This window comes from Coptis chinensis, chromosome 3, assembly GCF_015680905.1.
Source record: "Coptis chinensis isolate HL-2020 chromosome 3, ASM1568090v1, whole genome shotgun sequence".
NCBI classification, from domain to species: Eukaryota; Viridiplantae; Streptophyta; class Magnoliopsida; order Ranunculales; family Ranunculaceae; genus Coptis; species Coptis chinensis.
Window position 1 is genome coordinate 115,872,204 of NC_141458.1, and position 21,267 is coordinate 115,893,470.

General features: G+C 37.6%; 1 protein-coding gene and 2 pseudogenes across 1 annotated transcript; 2 read left to right on the plus strand and 1 right to left on the minus strand.

Annotated features, from left to right (window-relative positions):
- Window positions 1-5,791: 5,791 nt before the first annotated feature.
- LOC147513332 (fructose-bisphosphate aldolase 2, cytoplasmic pseudogene) lies at window positions 5,792-10,721 on the minus strand (annotated as a pseudogene).
- Window positions 10,722-11,548: 827 nt separating this feature from the next.
- Window positions 11,549-13,084, plus strand: LOC147513333 (uncharacterized). The gene is made up of 3 exons (XM_086598905.1): window positions 11,549-11,936; window positions 12,004-12,799; window positions 12,886-13,084. The coding sequence occupies exons 1-3, from the start codon at window positions 11,549-11,551 to the stop codon at window positions 13,082-13,084; spliced, it is 1,383 nt and encodes a 460-aa protein (XP_086455031.1).
- Window positions 13,085-19,122: 6,038 nt separating this feature from the next.
- LOC147513334 (pterocarpan synthase 1 pseudogene) lies at window positions 19,123-19,999 on the plus strand (annotated as a pseudogene).
- Window positions 20,000-21,267: the final 1,268 nt, after the last annotated feature.

Consider the following 21,267-nt stretch of genomic DNA (forward strand, 5'->3'; position numbering starts at 1 on the left):
CGAAATCTAGTGAAACTTGTGTTAGATGGATGACCACTAGCTAGGTTCACTTTATTTTGGTTTCATGCATTCTTAACTTCATTTTAAGAATGGGTGATATCAACAGAATGGGTGATATCAATAGGAAAGTACAAAATGGGTGTCTAGAATTCAAAAGAATTGAATCAAACATAACATTATATATATAAAAAAAAGATAGAAAGATAGAACAGTTACTCAAAAACAGAGCTATATATTTATTTTGAATCAAAAAGCAAGATCTCGGTCGATATGGCCTCAAATAAAAATTTAGTGATATCAACAGGAGACACAATAAGTTCATAAGTTCATTGTTTGATTTAATGATTTATTTATTTTGAACTTGGATAAACATAACATTGATGTCTCTGTCTCCATTTCTATAAATCAAAAAAATTAAAAATATAAATAACTTAAACAATCAAAAATCCCAATGTACATAAACAGTGTAAATAACTTAAACATCAAAACTCTGACAGAGTTCACTGAATATGCTACTTCACCAAAAACTCTGACAGAGTTCACCGAATATGCTACTTCACCGAACTCTGAGAGAGTTCACCGAACTCTAACAGAGCTCACCGAATATGTGTTTGTCACCGAACTCTGACAGAGTTCAAAACTCTGAAAGAGTTCAAAACTCTGATAGAGTTCGGTGAACTCTGACAGAGTTCAAAACTCTGATAGAATTCAAAACTCGATAGAGTTCACCGAATATGCTAGTTCACGAACTCCGCAGAAGTTCAAAACTTTGATAGAGTTCATCAACTCCTCGACAGAGTTCAAAACTCGGCGAATACGAAGAAGAAGAATACAGCCGAGTTCACCTAACTCGGCGAATCATCACGACGAGTTCAAAACTCTGACAGAGTTCACCGAATATGCTACTTCAACGAACTCTGACAGAGTTCACCGAACTCTGAAAGAGTTCAAAACTCTGACAAAATACGACAGAGTTCAAAACTCGGCAGAATCACGACGAGTTCAAAACTCGACGAGAGTTCACCGAATATGCTACTTCAACTTAACTCCTCGATGTATCACGGCATGAAGAATACGACAGAGAGTTCACCGAACTCTAAAAGAGTTCAAAACTCGGCAGAGTTCAAAACTCGACCAGAATCACGACGAGTTCACCAACTCGAAAGAGTTCAAAACTCGACAGAATCACGACGAGTTCAAAACTCGGCGAGTTCACCGAATATATGCTACTTCAACGAACTCGACAGAGTTCAAAACTCGATAGAGTTCATCGAACTCCGGCAGAGTTCAAAACTCGACGTAATCACGCATGAAGAATACGACGAGTTCACCGAACTCTAAAAGAGTTCAAAACTCACCGAATAATGCATGAAGATTACGACAGAGTTCACCAACTCGAAAGAGTTCACCGAACTCCTCTGAAAGAGTTCAAAACTCCGACGAATCATCACATTTTCACTATTGCAGCTTTGATGGACAAATAGTCGCCAAAATCATCTATCCGCTTAGTATACCTCATACGTAAAAAAAATGGTTACTCCAAATTTTCAAAATAGACAAGTCCGAGTCGTACTTATAAGTTTACAAGGACTAAAATACTACAAGATACAATGCACTTTTTTCTGAACCAATTGATACAATGTACATCAAGTAACTAACCAATTTATACAAATACGATTTCAGGCCAAAGTAGAGAATAAAATGTGTTAATGGAAGCATACCTTAATTGGAACTCGAGAGAGAGTGAAGTTTAGAGAGCTCAGGTGGTCGTTAATGGCGATGGAAATATGTAATTACTATAGTCGATCTGTTTTTTTTTTTTGCTGGATCTATTTTTTTAGGTGGTTGTTAATGGTGATGGAATAGATCGGTTGGTTTTTTTTGTTAGATCGGTTTTTTTTTTCTTTTTTTGAGAAGTGGTTGTTAATGGCGATGGAATTGGGCACTGATAAAGTAGATCGGTTGGTTTTTTTTGTTAGATCGGTTTTTTTTTTGGTTTTTTGAGAAGATGATGAGAAAAATACATTTTTACCCTTATTGAGATCTTCAGATCTTGAGGTCGGATCCGACGGCTCAAGAGAAGAGTGAGATAAGGGTGGCACTCTAAGAGTGGCACCCTAGACAAACCGTATATATATATATATATATCAGTTTGTCTAGAGTGCCACTCTAATCTTGCCACTCTAATCTCACACTTCTCCTCAACCGTCCGATCCACCTCAAGATCTGATGATTTAACACTCCAAATTTCACCAAAAATTTCTGATATTTCAAAATTTCGTGTTATTTCAAAATCCAAAATACACGAAAATTTTCAAAATCGCGAAATTGGAGAACTGTCTCTCTCTCTCTCGGCTTCTTCTTCTCCAAACCGTATTTGGCTTCTGGATTAAGGTATTTTTCCACTTTTTATTCATTTGATTTGTTGTTTAATTAGCTTGGATTCGTTTGAAATGGGGATAGAGATGTTTGAAACCGTATTTGGCTTTTGATTGTTTAAGAAGATGATTAAGAATGTTGATAGAGATGGGGATGGGTGTGTTAATTTTGACGAGTTTAAGACCATGATGGGCAGTGGGAAGTTCTAATAAGCTCTACATATTGATTTTTAGTTTAGGTTATGGTACCACTGATTCCTAATTGTAGTTTCAATGGGTTTACCTAAAGAAAGTAATAAAATTTAGTTACTTTCAAAGTACTACTTGTTTTTTGTTAGTTATCTATGTTGTTGTTTTTTTTTTTTTTTCTTTATGGATTCCAATGAAGATGCCGCTACAAACAAGGTTTCACTGGCGGGGAAGTTCGGTGAACTCGTCGAAGTTCGTGAAGTAGCATATTCGTGAACTCGTCGAGTTTTGAATTCTGTCGAGTTCGTGAACTCACAAAGTTCGTGAATTAGCATATTCGTGAACTCGGCCATAGTTCGATGAATTAGCATATTCGTGAACTTCCAAAGTTCGTGAATTAGCATATTCGGTGAACTCACCGAGTTCGTGAATTAGCATATTAGGTGAACTCACAAAGTTCGGTGAATTAGCATATTCGGTGAACTCGGTCAGAGTTCGGTGAACTCTGTCATAGTTTTGAACTCTATCAGAGTTTTGAACTCTGTCAGAGTTCGGTGAATTAGCATATTCAGTGAACTCTGTCAGAGTTCGGTGAACTCTATCAGAGTTCGGTGAATTAGCATATTCGGTGAACTCTGTCAAAGTTCGGTGAATTAGCATATTCGGTGAACTCTGTCAAAGTTCGGTGAATTAGCATATTCGGTGAACTCTGTCAGAGTTTTGAACTAGCATATTCGGTGAACTCTGTCAGAGTTCGTTGAACTAGCATATTCGGTGAACTCTGTTAAAGTTTTGAACTAGCATATTCTATTTAACTTTTGTTTGTTCATTTGTTTTTTAATGTTATTGTTTTAGGGTTCCATAGTTATTACATATTCATGTGATTTTACATTTGCATATTTTGATATTTTTTAATTTTTTCCTTCTACAGTGAAATTCGATCTATAAATGAGGTGCCCTTATTGTGGAAACTCAGTTCTTAATAGAGTCTCCCAATACCCAAATGAATCCTGACGATCTTTACGTGTTTATAAAAAAAATGACAAACGCTTGCCTAAGGATAAAAATGTAGGTATTTTAAGTGGGATGATGAAGAAAATAATTGTGGAAGCTCGTCGTCATTGAATATAAATGAGAGTCGAGCTCCCACATTTTCCCCAACTGAGAGTCGAGCTTCTATTTGCACAAGGAGGATAACGACTGATTCGGAAATTCACTCAATCGGAATGTTAATATTTAAGTTGTTGTTGGTCTGTCTTCTCTTAGCAGTTTTGTGTATTATCAAGTGGCTGGTTAAGGTGTTATTGGCTTAAGTTGCTTTGGGTGTCGTGTGGCGTTGTCGATGATGAGTTATCCTAAGTTGCTTTGGATGTAGCTTCTGCTTTGAATGATGTTGCTATGGAGGTAACCATCGCTTAGACTCGGGTTTTGAACTGTATCTTCGGAAATTCAGTGTATTTGGTTAGTAGTTTGAATTTAGTATGTATAAATCTTGGAAGGATTTTGTATGTGTATTTGAACTCTATCAGAGAATTTGGCATGTGTATGTGAATTTAGTATGTGTCAGAGAATTTGGCATGTGTATGTGAATTTATTGTGGAAGTTCAATCTTGGAAGGACTTGCGCTCAAAGTACAATTCTTTCGAAACTTGGCGTCCAAAATTTGTTTGATTTTTTTTTAAAAAAATATGCACTTTGTATTCTAGTTCTTTTGTCTATTGCTTTGCTGAATCTCAATTCGTTTTGCTGAAGTTGGTCTGTTGGGATACCACTGCAGAGTGGTGTTTATACTTGGATGGAAAAAATGGCATCAGTCAAGAAGATTCGCCACAAGTTTACTCCAATTCTTTATGCTTCATTTTCCTTTCTTGGTGGCAGCCACTTGAATGTCAAGAAAATTTGAACTAATAATTGAGAATTTATCATTGCACAAGCACTTGACCATTGCAATACTGAAAATCGAAGAATTTATCATGATTTGAATGCTTACAGGATCCTCTTTGACGAAGTATGTCCGTATGGTATTTGGCAATCGCTTTTTGTGAGAGATATTGACACTATCTAAATCACTTCAGATCAAACTCTTTAAAGTTCAAGCCACGACTTTGTAACCTTCGTAATCTTATTATTTTTCTTCACTCTATCCACGCGATTTCTTGTGCCTCTCGACAAAATTAGTCCCCAAATGGCATGGTTACACCGTTTGGACTTAGTCCCAAACGACATGGCCACACCGCTTGGGACCTAATCAAACGGTGTGGCCATGTCGTTTGGGACTAAGTCCAAACGGTGTGGCCACACCGGTCAAGGGGCAAAAAAATAGCCAAGTCATTTTTTATCCAAGTTCAAATCCAAACGATATGGCCACACCGTTTATAGTGTATGTCATGGCATACACTCCATCTCCACCGTTTATAGGTGGGCGTAGATACCATCCATCTCCAATCACTCCATTTGGTAGCAATGATGATATGTCATGGCAAGGTGAAATTTCATGGACCTTTGAACCGATGGGGTGGCAAGAAGGTCGTAATGATTTGGGTGCAGCGCTTAGTCCATGGGCGGCTTCTTCGACTCCATTGGGTAGTCGGTGTCTTTCGGCTCGGCTAATGATTACTCTCTCTCACAATCCCAATGGTTACAACCGTTGGCTAATCCTTCTTATGAAACTTCTTTTTTTGGTGGTGTGACTTCTGGTGGAAGAATTGAGCTTCAAAGCTTTGTCGCTAGTCATAAGAAGTCTCCAAGAGTTGTAACAATGGGAGCTATAAAGGAGAGTGACGGTGATGGTCGTAGAGTTTCTTTAGTCAAGAATGAGATCCTCTATTAGAGTCCAAATTCAATCGTTATGTCAACAAGAATAGAATCAAAGATGAATCCAGGGAAAAATATAGGAGTTGTATACACCACCTAAACTCTCATTGACATTAGCATGAAGCCTAATCCAAATGAAAATGGCTAAAAATACAACAAATCAACACATACACTATAAAGAGGTTTAAAAAAGAGCAAAACATAAAATTCATCGAGAAAGCATTAAAACAAGACAAATCACTTGAGAGAAACATTCAACTCAACAAACATGCCCCCAAAATTATTAAATCAGTCACTCTACTACGTGGGGAAAAAAGATCTAAACACTAAGCCTTAAAGACGGACTTTATCTCCAAATTTTTCCCTCAGATCTACTCATAAAATCGCAAATACTAAAACACAAAACTTTATCAAGACTTGTAATCCTTGACATGAAGGCCTTCTCAAGCACCATCTCCAATCAAACCGTGATCACCCTTTGTATGTACCAAGGGTGGCCTCTCGAAGTTTGCCTTTACACCTTTATGAGGAAGGCAGTACTGCGCCTTCTCCACATTTTCCACTTTCCAAGACCATGCCTTGAGAGTACTCTGAGAGCACGCCCAAAGGAGAATGAGAGTGACCATGGCTTCTTTCCTTTGAGCCGGTTCATTACATTAAGGTTAATTGTGGCTCGCTTCTTCATTCTCCACACCGACAAGAACACCACCGCAGAACAATTTGGGGGCATTGTTTGTCGCAAGGCACACACTGCGTATTCAAAGAATGACCTCTCGGGCTACCTTCTTGGCATCGAAACCGAGTCACCATGTTGGGCTTCAATAGAGTTCCCTTGAGCAGAACCTTGTGGTCATTCAATGCCTTGTAACAGGAAAGCAGCAAGTACTTCGCCACCACATCGGCTGACAACGGTCAATGTCATGAGATCCATCAACCAAGATCTCTCGCTCAATGGAACCAAACCATTTTCTTGACAGATGATGGCATACCTGCCAAACCATTAGCATTCTCATTAATTGATCTTTGGATAGACGCTTCCCAATTGTTCCAATGGACTCATCAAGAAGAAGGATACCCTTCCAGGGTGTACATTGGCAATGAGTTCATCTACAAGGTTAGAAAAAGGAGGATTATTAAAAATTCAGAAAGACACAAATTAATGGATATATAATCATAGCCTAAAACCTTAAAAAGTAAATAAATATTTACAACCGATTGATTAGAAACAAACAGAAATCACCTGATTAGCAAACAAAATAAACACTGCATCATTTCTTCTATGGATAAATTGGCGAAAAAATAAAAACAAATCAAGCCAAACAAGAACTTGCGTAAACAAAAAAAAGACATTCAACCTACACCCTGAAGCCACTAATAACAACTTTAAAACAGGCTATCTGAAATTTGCACATATTCAAGTTTGCAAATTTCCATTTTATCCGTGAGCGTGGCGAACTCTTGAGGTCGCTTTTCTAAAGTCTCCCAAAAAACCACTTGCTACGTGTCACCCTCTCCTTTGTCTGGACCGTAACCCCCAAATCACTTATGTGGTTTTTTCCCTCTCTTCGCCTCCAATCTCTCCTACGGTTCTCTCCCAACTTCTCCCAATCTCTCAACTTCTCCCTCAACTCTTCTCTCTCATTCTCATCACAGACTAATCTCTTACTCGTCGTGAGTGGAACAACCTTTGCTTAACTCTCGTCAAGTAGTGGAACAACACCTTCTTAAAAATAACTTGAAAGAAATTGAACACCTTGCTTGAAAATAACTTGAAAGAAATTGAAGGTGAAATTGTGTTAGAAAGCCGTAGACTTTATTTCTAATTTTTGTATGCAACCGCTTTCCTAATTTCACTTTCTTCCTCGCCTTGTTAATAGCAAAAATAAAAATTGGGTTTTCTCTCACATTTATTGTTCTCTAGGCTGTTGTTGTCGCAAGGAAGAAATCTCTTATCCAAATGAAAAGGTGTTTTGGACACTACTCATTAAATTCTTGAAAAACTGGAAGCTTATTTGAGGGCAGTCGGTCATTTTCGAAAAACAGCTTTTCTTAAAATTTATGTTTGTTTTTTTACGTGATTTTGTGTGTCACTGTTTTTTCTGAAATCAATTGAGTTTTTACACTGAGTTTGTCTCCTTTAGCATGTTTTCTTGCACATCTACTGGGATGAAACAGTCAATACTATTCAGTATGAAGAACCATCTTGAATCGGGCAGCCTGGGGGGGTTCATCTCATGCCTTTGTAGTATGTGTTTAGAAGCATGTTAGGGAAAAAAATATCGATTTATGAATTCTTTTTTATTACTTTTTAACTTGTTTAAACTTTTCAAAAAAATTAATGGAGTTTATTTTGTTGCATACATAGCCGACAATGAAAATTCATCTACAAATGTGCTGCCATAGGGGACCGTATGATGTCTTTGTTGGTTGTTCTTGAAAGCATGCTCAAGAGATGGTCCTTCTTTAGGTAGTCTGTTTTCCTTTTATCTTGTTTTTCTTATTTTTGCAGCTCAGTTTTTAGCATGTTTTAAAATCACATCATACTTGGACGATGAGAGTCATTGTGCCGGGCCGTCGCATGACTTCTTTGCCTGAAGGTTCATTTCATTTCGAGGTGGTTCTTTTTGTAGAGGAGAAACCGTAATGATCGATTTGCCATTGCTTATTAGATTTGACTTCCTAGCTTGGACGTGTCCCAACCTGTACCAAAACATTTCTGTTTTCAAAATGGTATTAATATCTTGAATTAAGTAGCAAAGAAGCTACTCATTGCTTTCTCATCCCAACCGCCCTTAAACTTTTCAAAACAATCCGGGATTTGTCAAGATTGTATCATGTTGAATCCTTAATGCAACATTTCTTGAATATGCTTATAAATCTCATATATGAAACCATGGTTTTTCATGTAGTAATCAAAATATCAAACTTTCTATGTAGGTCAAAAAGGGCTTAGAAGAAAGCGACAAGTTGAGTCAACAAGAGCGTGAAAAAATTTCAGAAAATCGGTGGAGGGATTTGGTGTGTACTTCCTTCTTTACTTATTTATGAAACTTGATTGGGGACTTTTTACCAAGATATACCTCTTGACTTCTTTACTTTTGCACTATGGCTGAAATAAAGGAAACAGACCTTCCAAATAATTTACCTAGCAGTTGATCTCCAAAGATAGCCTAATTCCTCTTATGTTTATCTTGGACTCTCCGACCTCGGGGGTAGCTGCCAAGGTAGAAGAAAAAAAAATGGAGTTGCTCTTTCTCAAGTGGAGTGAGCACCATAAAATACTTGGCAATTATTTAAGGTAAATTTTCATATGATTAGATGTGCTATTTCATAAGGTGATTTTGCTGCTGGGAGGTTGTATTCATGACAACAATTGAGTCACGGTCCCGAGTATAATCTCCTTGTGTATAGCTATGGATGGTGCTGATGTCCAGTGTAATTTTGTTATTTTCACATTGTTTTGGGAAAAGACATTAGTTTGCCTTAGTTCCTTCAGTCAACTTTTTAGGCATGTTATACTTTGAAAATTTCTTAACGTATAATGTAGTTTTCTTAGATGAGATGTTCTTAGAATTATTTTTAAAATGTATTATTTTTTTTTTTTATTCTCTTTTGCGTTTCTTAGTTTTGAATAATTTTCCTATGCAACATTACCTCTCCATGTTTTATATTCATGCCTACAATGTCTTCAAGCGTGAGAGCTAACTCCCCCTTCCCCAGATATGGCTTCCATTCAGATTATCATCCCTGTGCAATATTTGGCGTATTTGGTGTTACCCTTTACTCTTGCCAAATATGAATAGTTGTATGCTTCTGTCCTATAACGACACATTTATTATGTGTACTTCCTTTGCGCTATTTTCCCTGTATATTTCTTTATGTATATCATTCATGCATGTTCTACCATGTCATGTCCCAATAACCCAATAGAAGGGATGCAAGTAGGCTTACGGCTAGTGGGTTACACCACTGGTGTCGGTGTTGAAAGCCCCAACCACATCACTAACTAAAGATCCATTAGCGTTTACACTTCTGGGGAGGTTTGAAGATGTGGAACCAAGCCTTATTAGATGCATAAACCAAATCTCTATATGTTTTAGGGGTAAGGGACCTCTCAAAAACCCTGCTTTCCAAACAAAAAAAAAAAAATCTCTATATGTTTAAATCATGATTCAGAATTTTTGTTTGTTTATGTCAACTGCATGTAAGTCCAATTTTAAATTTGGAAATGTATTTTTACTTTAAATTTGTTAGAAATATTATCCAAAATGAATAACAAGAATTAAGATACAACTTTACTCTATCATTTTCAAACAATTCAACAAATAAAAGCAACCTAATCGTTATATAGATTTACTTGATTAAATATCTATATTCATGGAGCTAACCATTTTCTTCTGTCTTTACAGCTGCAGTTTTTTGGCTCTAGGTCTTTTTGTTATTGTGGATTTATTTTTAAAAGGAAGCGGTATGTTTTCATTCAGATTTGTGGTATTCCTATTCCTGCAACAAATATTTTTTTGGCCTCTAACTACCCGTTTTCATTACAATATATTTCCAAAGCTAACCACTATTTGTTTTGTCCTTGCAGGCTCAATTCTTTTGGGTTTTTTTTTGTTCTAAGTCTTTCTGTTTCTTGGAGATATTTTTGTCAAAGAAATTGGTATGCATTCATTCGCATTTGCTTTACTCTTGTTTTAATTTGTTTTCAGTTTGAAACTACTATTTACATGGTAATGCAATTGGTGGAGACGGTCTTATATAAGTCGTGCATTCCTCATGAATATTCATGCATTTCTCTTGCACTTAATATTCTAAATATATCCTAATACATTAGTTACTTTGGGTGCATTTAATAGGTGGGTAATAATGGTCCAAATTTCATTATTTCATTTAGATATAACAAAGTAAGTGGTCATATTTATGTTTCATATATATTGCAAGTTTTTCACATTTATGACAACCACGGTTGAAATAATAAGTTTGAAGTCGTTCGACTTTATAGTTTTTATCCGTTTACTCAACTTTTCCTGCCTTAACTTCTCGTTAGAGAAAAGAAACATAATTCCTAAGCAAAACTTTCAACTATTTAATGCCCATGTAGGGATTTCAATTGACACGACATAAGAAGGCTTCCCTCTCGTCCCTCCTTTTCCACTCTCAGTGTTTTAATGCACAATGGATGCAGCTGATGAAGGTTTTCCAAAGAACAATCGCACCAAATTGATAGGTTCTTTGGTAGATTTTATAGTCGTTTAATCGACATACTCCCCTACCAACTACTACTGCCGCATCTTCATAATCGTCGGCCCCGTAACTCTTTCGCCCAACTTTCAACATGCATCGGGAGATTAGACTGCCTACCAGAAATTGCATATCCAACTACTCGAAAACGTACAATTCGTTCTAGACGTACTTCTTCTCGGATTATGACGGCAGTGGCATCTCAACCTGAGAGTTCAATGCATATTCATAGGATACCTGATCAGCCAGAATCCTCTATAAGTAATCACATGGTTAGAAATTATGCAGAAATCTCTTCAGCAAGGGAGAGGGTCGATGATCTAGATGAAAATTGCCCGCTCATGGAATGGGTTCGTATGGTTGGAAATCCTGCACAAAATTCTTTGCCAAAGGAGACTATATCTGATTTACCAGAAAATCTACCCCATATGCAAAGGGTTGACAATCTACCAGATCCAACAGAGACTTCAAGAGGTTATGACAGTGTTGGAAGTCAAGCAGATAAATCTTTGCAACTAGATAGTGTATCTGATTTTGATTTAGCAGACAATTGTCCCCTCATTCAGTGGCTCCGTAATCCAAGGGTTGCAGGCCCAGTTGATAATATTTGCCTAACACCGTTTCATGCTGAACCTTCTAGACATAATTCTTTGCAAAGAAGTTAGGGTTCTAATCATAACAGCATTTCCCACACAAGGCAACGGGTGGAGCAACACACAAGGCAACGGGTGGAGCAAAAAAGGGCTAAAAATACTGCAAAAAAGAAAAGAGCCCGTGCAAAACAGACAAGTGAGCAGCATGCATCGACCCAGTCAATTAATAGTGCTAGAAGAAAAGTTGCACGCATTGGCGAAACCTCCAATCACCGAGATGCTCATCGTCGCCTAGACACTGCTCGTAAAGCTTTCGCTCGTGCATTGCACATGGACGGAGTACGAAATTCCAGACAAACTCGAAGAAGATCAGCATTTGTAAGGCAAAACCCTATTGAAAGGGTTGTTCAAAACGCCCTTAATGCGTTTCGTAGCAGAGTTGTTGGGCGAAGAGTTGCACGTCAAACAATTGCCCGTCAAAGAGTTGTTATTGCTCGTCAAAGAGTTATTTCACAAAACGTTGTTCATCAAAGACTTCCTGGTGTTCAACTGATGGTGTGTGAAGACAATATTCGTGAAAACCCTGATCTGCCACCTACTATAGACGACTACATACCACTCTCCAACGCACAAGTATTTAGAAAATCATGCAATGATATTTCATGGGTCAGTTGTACTCTATGCAAAAGAAAATTTCCCGATCTAAAGATTTCTGCAGGTATTTGCTTTTCTTTGTATATTTTCTAGGAATATGTTAACCTCGCTTATAACAATAATTGATGCAGGTATTTGTACCTCTTACAAGTTGGATAACTGGGCCAACACTGACGCTGGCATGTTCAGTGTTAACAATTCAATGGATCCGGGCATTGTACCTCTGGAACTATCTCGTTTGTCCGATTTAGAAAGAATTCTCATTGCCAGGGTGCACCCCATGATGTCTGTGTATCGTGTTAGGGGTCAACAATACAAGTACAGTGGTAATGTGATCAATTTTTCCCAAGATGTCAATCTGATTGCCACTGTTCTTCCATTCAAGCCCGCTGATTTGTCTGCAATTCTTGTCGTTAATAGAGGGGGGCCACATGCAAGCAAGGAATTCCGTGTTCGGCGAGAATTTGTACGCACAACCTTGGTTTGGTTGAAAACTTATCATCGGTACTATAATGATATAATTATTGACGATAGAACTATCGAAGGACTACCTGTTGATGGACAACCTGATGACCTACCACATATGTCCCGACCTGTGGAAGATATCGATGACGATGTTTCTTCCATACCTAGGGAAGCCGATGACGATGACGGGCCACCTCACTTGCATAACCAGGATTTGCACATTGATGAGTTTCATGCTGTTGGAACTATTTCTATTGCGGCAGAACCCAATCAACAAGCACGTCTCCAGAGGGCATTTATGGTACCAAGTGTAGATCAAACTAATGTTCATATGCCTTTAACAACTCACATCATTGATGAGTTTTCAACCCCAAGGTATATTGCTATGGCATTTCCAACTTTGTTTCCTTACGGTGATGCTGATCTACGTCAAGCTCGCCAGCGGAAAGTCAATCCATTGCCGTACTTCCAGTTTTGATGAAATATCATGATGGGCGTTTTGCTAGAGATACGAGGTTCCGCTACTTTGCTTGGAACTCTCTTTCAAGGTGGCAGGCACTTTCTTTAGGCGATGTTTTTGTGAGGAAGAATCCAGGGGATGCTGAGTTGTCAATTGAGGAAATTCGAAATATGGTTTCGTCCGGGGACAAGCAATTAGCTAATCGTGTCTCTTACTTTGCTAACAACATTCGTGGTACCCGGTCTTATTGGTATACAAGATTGAAAGAGTTGACTCGCCATGGTTAAACAAGGTTAGGTGCACCAACCATTTTCTTCACACTTTCAGTACCTATGCAATGGCCGAATCTGTTTGTATTTTAGATCCTTCTAATGATCTTGAAAGGATGTCTCCTTTAGATAAAAGAAGGGGACGCGCAAAATTAATTAATGATAACCCAAATGTTGTCGCTTGGTTTTTTCAAGCAAGAGTGGAATTCTTCTTTCGGGATTACTTACGAGCTAAGTTCTCTGTGGTTGATCATTGGTACCGGTTTGAGTGGCAAAATCGTGGTAGTGGTCATGTTCATGGATTTCTTTGGCTAGCAGATGCTCCAGATGTTACTAAGATTGCTACAAGTGCTATCGATAGATCTAATGTCATTGAATATTTTGATAGACTTGTTTGCACTTTGTGGAACCCGCACCCCAAAGATGTCTAGAAATCTGCAAGACCATCCTTGTGCACGACTTTGCCACTTTCGATTTACAACTTGATACTGATCGAAGATGACTATGTTTCGTTGGTCAATTGGGTCATCGCGACACTCTATATGTGGGAGTCATTGTTTGCGCTTTACAAAAACAACCAAACAAATGGTATGTCGCTTTAGATACCCATTTGATGTAATTGGTCGATCGAAGATTGTAGAAGAGCCTCCCAACAGTAACATGTATCGTTTCCTCGGCTGCCGGAATGATGAACTAGTGTGTTCCCACAATTGAAAGATTTTGCAGACCTGGCGTGCAAACATTGATTGGTCTCCCCGTCCTTTCAAAGGTAATCTGTTGTCAATTACATTGCTAAATCGCTAAATCTGAACCCGAATTCAAAAAGTTTTAGAGATACTTTTCAAGATATTGTTGAAGATTTTCATCGACCCTGTCAAAATGCAAGATCTGCTTTCAAGCGGCTACTTATGAAAAGTGTCTCTGAAAGAGATATTTCTGCCCAGGAAGTATCTCACTTGCTAATGGGGTACCCATTAACCCGATCATCCAGAAAGTTTGTACTCTTAAATGTTAGTGAAAAGAGCATGGTAGCATCAATTGTACGCTGTCGAAGAGTGGCCGATGATGATGAAGTTGTTGGAACAGATCCAACCTTTGTAAGAAGATATCTGCAACGACCTTCTTGCTATGAAAATACTTCCCTCCTGAATATGGCAAAGAGACATTACTTCAAGCAGCAGGTTTGGCACACTTCTAGAGTGGACGCAGTCGTGCGTTTGGTTCTTGAGCTAGACGGTGACATCCTACCAAACACTAAAAAATGGGAATCATTTTGTCGTCAACAAGTCTTAATTCATCACCATTATCGAACTCTCGCAGAAGCTCAGGGAGAATTTACCTTGTGGTCTGAAAGATACTATGACTTGGGTTTGAAATCACTCATAGGATTATTCTTCCGAAACCGATAGATGAAGAGCTTGAAGATGGTATTGAGGTAGAGCTTGGTATCAAGACTTACTTAGGGATGAGTGGATGATGGCAGCAGCAATGGGGCCCATGTTTGTCCTTGGGGAAACGTGGAATTAGGAAGGAGAGACTTGACATTTCACAATGATTAAATTTGAAGGTTTACATCGATATCCAAATATAGAAATTGATAGAAAATTTGTTCATGCTCTGCGTGGTGGCAATGAACTAAATCATGAACCTCAAACCGTTGTACGGATCATGATTTATCTAATGAACAAAGATCGGCTCATGATATGGTTGTTAGAGCACTACAAAGGCTGGAGCATGTATTCATTCATTGTTTGTGGGGAGCAGGCACGGCAAGTCCACACTCATAAATGCAATTGTGTATTCAGTTACGCAATTTTTCGAACAAACAAAGCAGTACGTGTCATGGCTCCTACTGGAGTTGCCGCTTTTAATATTGGAGGTGCAACCATCCATCATGAACTCTCTTTCACTGTGGAGCAGAAAGGTGTGAAAGAAACTTCCAAAAAGATTGAAGGTGATCAATGTCGACGTATGCAAGAAGACTTTAAAGACACCAAACTTATCATTATCGATGAGTACAGCATGGTCGGAAGAAGTATGCTTGCAAATATTGACCGGCGTTGTCGAGATATTTTCTCAAAGAACGAGCCATTTGGTGATGTATCTATTATTCTCGTTGGTGATATGCGTCAATTACCTCCTGTATGTGACAGTGCATTATATGTCCAAGGTGGGTCTATTCAAAAACAACATGGCGGAATTGTATATTATAGTTTCGATAAATGTGTTCGGTTATCACATATATTTCGACAAGCAGGGGATGATCAAGCATCATTCCGAGAAACACTGTTCAGACTCAGTAATGGAACTTCAACCGTCAGTGATTGGCAATTATTTCTAACTCGGGATATTTCCTCGCTCAATATGGATGAGGTTAACACCTTCAAAGATGCTTCGCGTCTTTTTCCTACCAAACAGCTTGCACATGATTACAATCTCACCCGACTGCTTGAGCTTGGTAAACTAGTTGCTCGAATTGTATCACTAAATAATTGTGAGACCGCTACCAAGGCTTCGTCAGATGATGCAAAAGGCTTGGAGAAAGTTCTGTGTCTATCACTTGGTGCACGTGTTATGCTTCGTTCAAACATTGCCACCACAAATGGACTGGTTAATGGTGCAATGGGCACTATTGTAGATATTGTTTACGAAAATGGCTGCAAATCACCAGAAGATATACCTCTTGCTGTTATGGTTGACTTCGACCACTATCGTGGTGCTAGGTTCGATCAGTTCTATTCTAATACAATACCTATTACTCCACAGACATCAAATTGGAAGTCAGGTAATGCTTCATGTCAGCGCATTCAGGTTCCCCTTGTACTATGTTGGGTGATAACAATTCACAAGAGTCAAGGCCTCACTCTTGATCGGGCTGTGGTAGATATTGGAGAAAGGGAAAGCCTCGGTTTGACTTTTGTTGCTTTGTCTCGCACAAGAAAGTTGTGTGATCTAGCATTTAGCCCTATGTTCTCTTTGGAGAGACTTCAAAAGATTGGAAAATGTGTTGGCCTTAGAGGCCGATTACAAGAGGAGAATCGTTTGTTGCACTTGTCTGCTTCAACCATTTGATGTTATCGGAAAATCTGACCTTTGAAATGTTAATTTATTATTTTTATCTCGGTATGTAGTATTCATCTTTCTATCTTTATTTATATTTATATTGTTTGCAAATTCACTTCATCAAGATGTTTTATATTTCTCATAAATGAATATCTAATGTCGTTATCATGCTTAATTTTGTTGTTTGGATTTATGTAGGTTCTTCCACAAGTAATATATAGGAGGACATTTTTTGATGGTTGCTGCAGAAGGATTTTGTCACTTCAGCTACTACCTTTTATATTATAGTTGTTTGGACTTTTGCTAACCCTCCTTTCTGTGTCTTTTGAGTTGAGTTGAGCAGTTTGTAAAGTAAATAACTGTGCAACTTGTTATATGTATAGTATTTTAGAACCTTTGGGATGTTGTTATTTTGGTTCGATGTTGTTATTTCTGTTCTTCTGGTCATATGACAGGTTTAATGATTTCTAGATATGACAGGTTTTTTATGATTTAATATTGAAAATACAAAGGAGATTCTGTCGAAATTTTCATTCGTAAAATATGTGTTGTGATTTTTCTACGTTGAGAATGTAATATTTGCTTCTAAAGTAAATAACTGTGTAACTTCTTATATGTATAGTGTTTTAAAACCTTCAAAATGTTACTTTAGTTTTCTGATGGTGTTGTATATATATATTTTTGGTTCTTCAAATAACGAAAGACAAAAACATGTTTATTTGGAATGATAGGTTCTGTGATTTAATGTTGAAAATATAGAGAAGATTTTGCCTAAAATTTTATTCTTATCCATTTGGAGAATGTAATATTGTTTTAAAATTAAATGCATGTTGATAGGATATTATGTGACTTAGCTCCAAACATAAAAGGGCTCTATAGGGGTGCCCATTGTAAGGCAGGACTACTTAGCAGGGGAAATTTCCGCAAATACTAGCTTCTTTCATTGTTGGGATAATGGTCTACTTCTTCACATTTATCGCACACGTAATTATTGATAGATAATTCTGTGTACGTGCTAAAGCGTTACACATGTTAATACATGACTGTCGGTTTCAAGTATGCAATAAAATTACCGTAGCAAAAATATTCAATCAATATTGTTACACTTGAATAAACTAGACAATGATATAATTTATTTTTCTTAATTTATCATAAATTTAATCAAGTCGTGGAAATAAATAAATAAATAAAATATATATAGAAAATCAGAGCCAAATTAATGATATACTACGCTCACGCCCCATTGCAATGCAATATACTAGTATTAGTAACAATAAATAAAATGTGGACAGCTATGGAAATAACAATAGATAAAGATGGTCAAATCAACCGCTGCAAATGAACTCTCACAATAATCACTTAGAATTTCACATTCTTCCAACTACTACTCACATATTAAACAGTTTACAAAAGATCTAAATCAATATAAATTTAATATCTTGAACATTTTACAACAGATCTAAATAAAAAATAAAATAAAAAACATTAGATCTTACCATAGACAGTATTGATTTCAATTTCGGTTTCTCCATTTTCCATTTTCGGTTTCGATTTTCAATTTTCTATGGGTTTGGATTTGGAGATTGTTTTTAGCTTTTTAGATCCAAATTTTTGCTTTAGGGAGTGAGCGAGTGAGTGAGGAGAAGAAGATGGGGGAGAGAGAGATCCAAATTCTGTTGGAGAAGAAGGGTTGGGCTGGAGAAGAAGTCGACCAAAATTTTGGATTTGAGATTTTTGTACGAAATGACGGATATACCCCCATTTGTTTTTGTATTGGGCCAAAGATTTTTAGCTTTTAGATCCTTTGAGATCAGGATGTAATCCGACGGTTCAAGAAGAGTGTGAGATAAGAGTGTCACTATAAGAGTGGCACTCTAGACAAACCATATATATATATATATATATATATATATATATATATATATATATATATATATATATATATATATATATATATATATATATATTACAATAAAAAATAAATAAATAAATTATATATAATAACTATTAAAATTTTAAATTTGATTGGATATTATTAGATGTGGATATTGGCAATATCCGAAACCAGTTTTAATATAAAAAAAATTATCTGAATCGGAAATTTTCAGATAACATCCAATTTTTCTCTAATTTTTCGAATCGGATTCAAATATGTGATATCCACTTGCACCCTACATAGAGAGGGGAGGATGGTAATAAATAGAGGTCAACTTTTTATTTATGTCTTTACTCTTTCCCATTTTTCCTTAAATTCTTACCGTTGAATTAGAGGTCAACCTTCCCTTACTCCACTTCGGCGGCACTACCAAGTTCCACCGGCACGTCTATCCCCTGGTACAAGGCTAGAAATAGGATGGAGTAATAAACAGAATCAGAAATTATATATAGATTATAGACAATACTTCTATGCATTATAGCTTCACTTTTTACTCTTTGTCTACCAAAATTCTTTCATAAAGTTCAGAAATAACAACTTTCGTGTTTTTTTTCTTATTGGTTTTGAATCTTCCTTTGAAGAGTTGTCATACCCCTTTTTATGTTTGAGTCCTGATGAGGAGATCCTCCAAATAGATGGCACTTTGGTAATAACCGTCCAAAAAAGATTGCTCTTATCTCGAGCTTTCAACTTGGCTTTTACAATTAAAAGTTCTGGTTCTCTTCCTGTTCTGTAACTCCTTTCTCTATTTCCTCTTCTACTTTTTGCGATTTTATCATGGCCAATTGTAAACTGTTGTCGTCGGATGGACAAATCTCAGTTTCGTATCATGGCAAGGTTCTTATGAAAATGTTTAATCTTGTCATCGATTTGGCGAATTGAATGTATAATACTCTGGTTAGGTTGGCCACGTCAGTTTTGCCTTTTCTTGTACAACCCACCCAATGGCGCTCTAAATCAGGAGAGAACGACTTGGTAGCAGCATTCTTTCTATATTTTCTATAATAATTTCTTTCTTTGATACTCTACGACTATAAGTACCTATCTAACCTCTTCTTTCTTGTAAACTCGTCTAAGAGAGAGAGAGAGTAAAAAACATGATGAAGGTAATAATATTGGTTCTGTTAGTGTCTTTGTTGATTGAAGCTGCGATTTGTGTTGAAGGCGATGATCAGAACTGGTCCACGACCCAACATGAGGAAGACTTGGATGTGAATCTGGGTCTTGGGAAGGAGAAAGTGACCCGACTCCACTTCTACTTCCATGACATAGAAAGAGGAAACAAGCCAAGTGCAGTGACAATAGCTGAAGCAAATAGCACAAAGAACTCCCCATACGCGTTTGGTGAACTGTTTATGGCCGATGATGCGTTAACCGTTGGGCCTGAATTGACATCAAAGATAGTGGGCCGAGCGCAGGGGCTTTATGGTTCAGCGGACCAACAAGATATTGGTCTCGTCATGGCATTGACCCTTCACTTCACGGAGGGGAAATACAATGGGAGCGATCTTAGCATTCTAGGCCGGAATGGATCATTACACTCGCCCCGTGAATTTCCGATTGTAGGTGGAACTGGTCTCTTCAGGTATGCTCGTGGTGTAGCGGTTGCGAATACCTATAGTCTCAATACAACAACACGTGTCGCTGTAATTGAGTATAGTGTCACAGCTATCCACTACTACTAGTTGATTATTATTGCGTTTGGTAATAAAATGTATGGTATCACATAATTGTATCACATAATTTATATAGATATATGGATCACATAATTGGTAATAAAATCATTGCGATTTGAACACAAGTCACTTTTATATTTCTTTGAAAGGGACTACACCACTATTTTATGAGTTGATTGTTGGTAACATGAATCATAATATCTTGTTCTAATTGCTTTGACATCAAATAATGCACTATTTTAAAGTGTGTTCTCAGAAGGTTTCCAATGGCGCTTCCGCTGATTTATGAACCAATTGTTTATCTGTTTCTTGGTCTAGACCCGTGGATTCAGCCAATGCAATCTTATCAGCTCCCTGCAGGGAATAGGATAAGCAGCATATAAGACCCTAAAGGTTGTTAAAAGTTGACACATGTTAGGAATATAAACACAAACTTATGGCATTAGAGATTCATCAACAGTGATGGATATGTATTAATGTATACAGATTTAATTTTCAGAGATCCTTCAAGGGATACTTTGCTTTTGCTTATTCTAAACAGTGGTATAAAAGCACAGGAGCGCGTTGAGATGCAACTACCCTAGCTACCTCGTTCATTTTCTCACATAGATGCTTGTGGATGCACACGGAACTGAATAACTTAAAAGAGCACGACATGGAGTGAGACTACCCAAAACTGTTGTCAATTCAAGATATTAATTCACAAGGTTACCACATTGAAATAACCTGCACGCAGCTTTACTCATTCGACCTTTCATCTAAAAATCCTAACTAAAGTTGTTACATTGCAAAACTACGTTGGATGTTGGAGCAATCATAAAGTTTAAAACGAAAAAACAGTAGATTTATATTGGAACTATCATCCAGCAATGTGCTCTCTTGCATATATAAAATCTAAGAAGTGCATGTCTTAGCCTCTTAGGGGTATAGATGATTATGTACAACTCAACTCTTATTAGGGGCCATGGAAGTCCACTGAGCCCACTTTCAACATACCCAACATGGCTTCATTCACTAGCCCTGGCTCCCAACTCGGAGTTCTTTCAAGCAGGGCTATTTGCACCTCTTGAATTAACCCGACCCACTGCAAACTCATTTTGCTTGTAATTACCGAATATGGTTTTGTGGGTTACTCCACTTCTACTTCCCTGACATACTAAGTGGAAAGAAGCCAATTGCAATCAAAATAGCTGAACCAAATAACACAAACAACTCCCCATACTTGTTCGGTGTACTGTTTATGGCCGACGATGCGTTAACCGTTGGGCCTGAATCGACATCAAAGATAGTGTGCCGAACGCAGGAGCTTTGTAAGGAACATCCCACCAGTCACGTGATATACACAAGACTCACATACAACGAGTATAATGCGACCCCAGACATAAGAGTACCCCTCACACTCACAAACGACTCCAAACACTCGCTATATCAGAGGACTCACATACTCAGCAACCCCAGCGACTCGTCACTCGACCCCACTTCGTGACATCATTGTTAGGAATATACAACTTAATTGTACTTACTCT

Excerpts from the sequence above, each read along its gene's own strand:
- LOC147513333 (XM_086598905.1), top strand. The coding sequence starts at position 11,549 with ATGGACGGAGTACGAAATTCCAGACAAACTCGAAGAAGATCAGCATTT. Across the intron at positions 11,937-12,003 it reads CGATCTAAAGATTTCTGCAG|GTATTTGTACCTCTTACAAG; the intron begins GTATTTGCTTTT and ends TAATTGATGCAG. Across the intron at positions 12,800-12,885 it reads CGGAAAGTCAATCCATTGCC|GTGGCAGGCACTTTCTTTAG; the intron begins GTACTTCCAGTT and ends CTCTCTTTCAAG.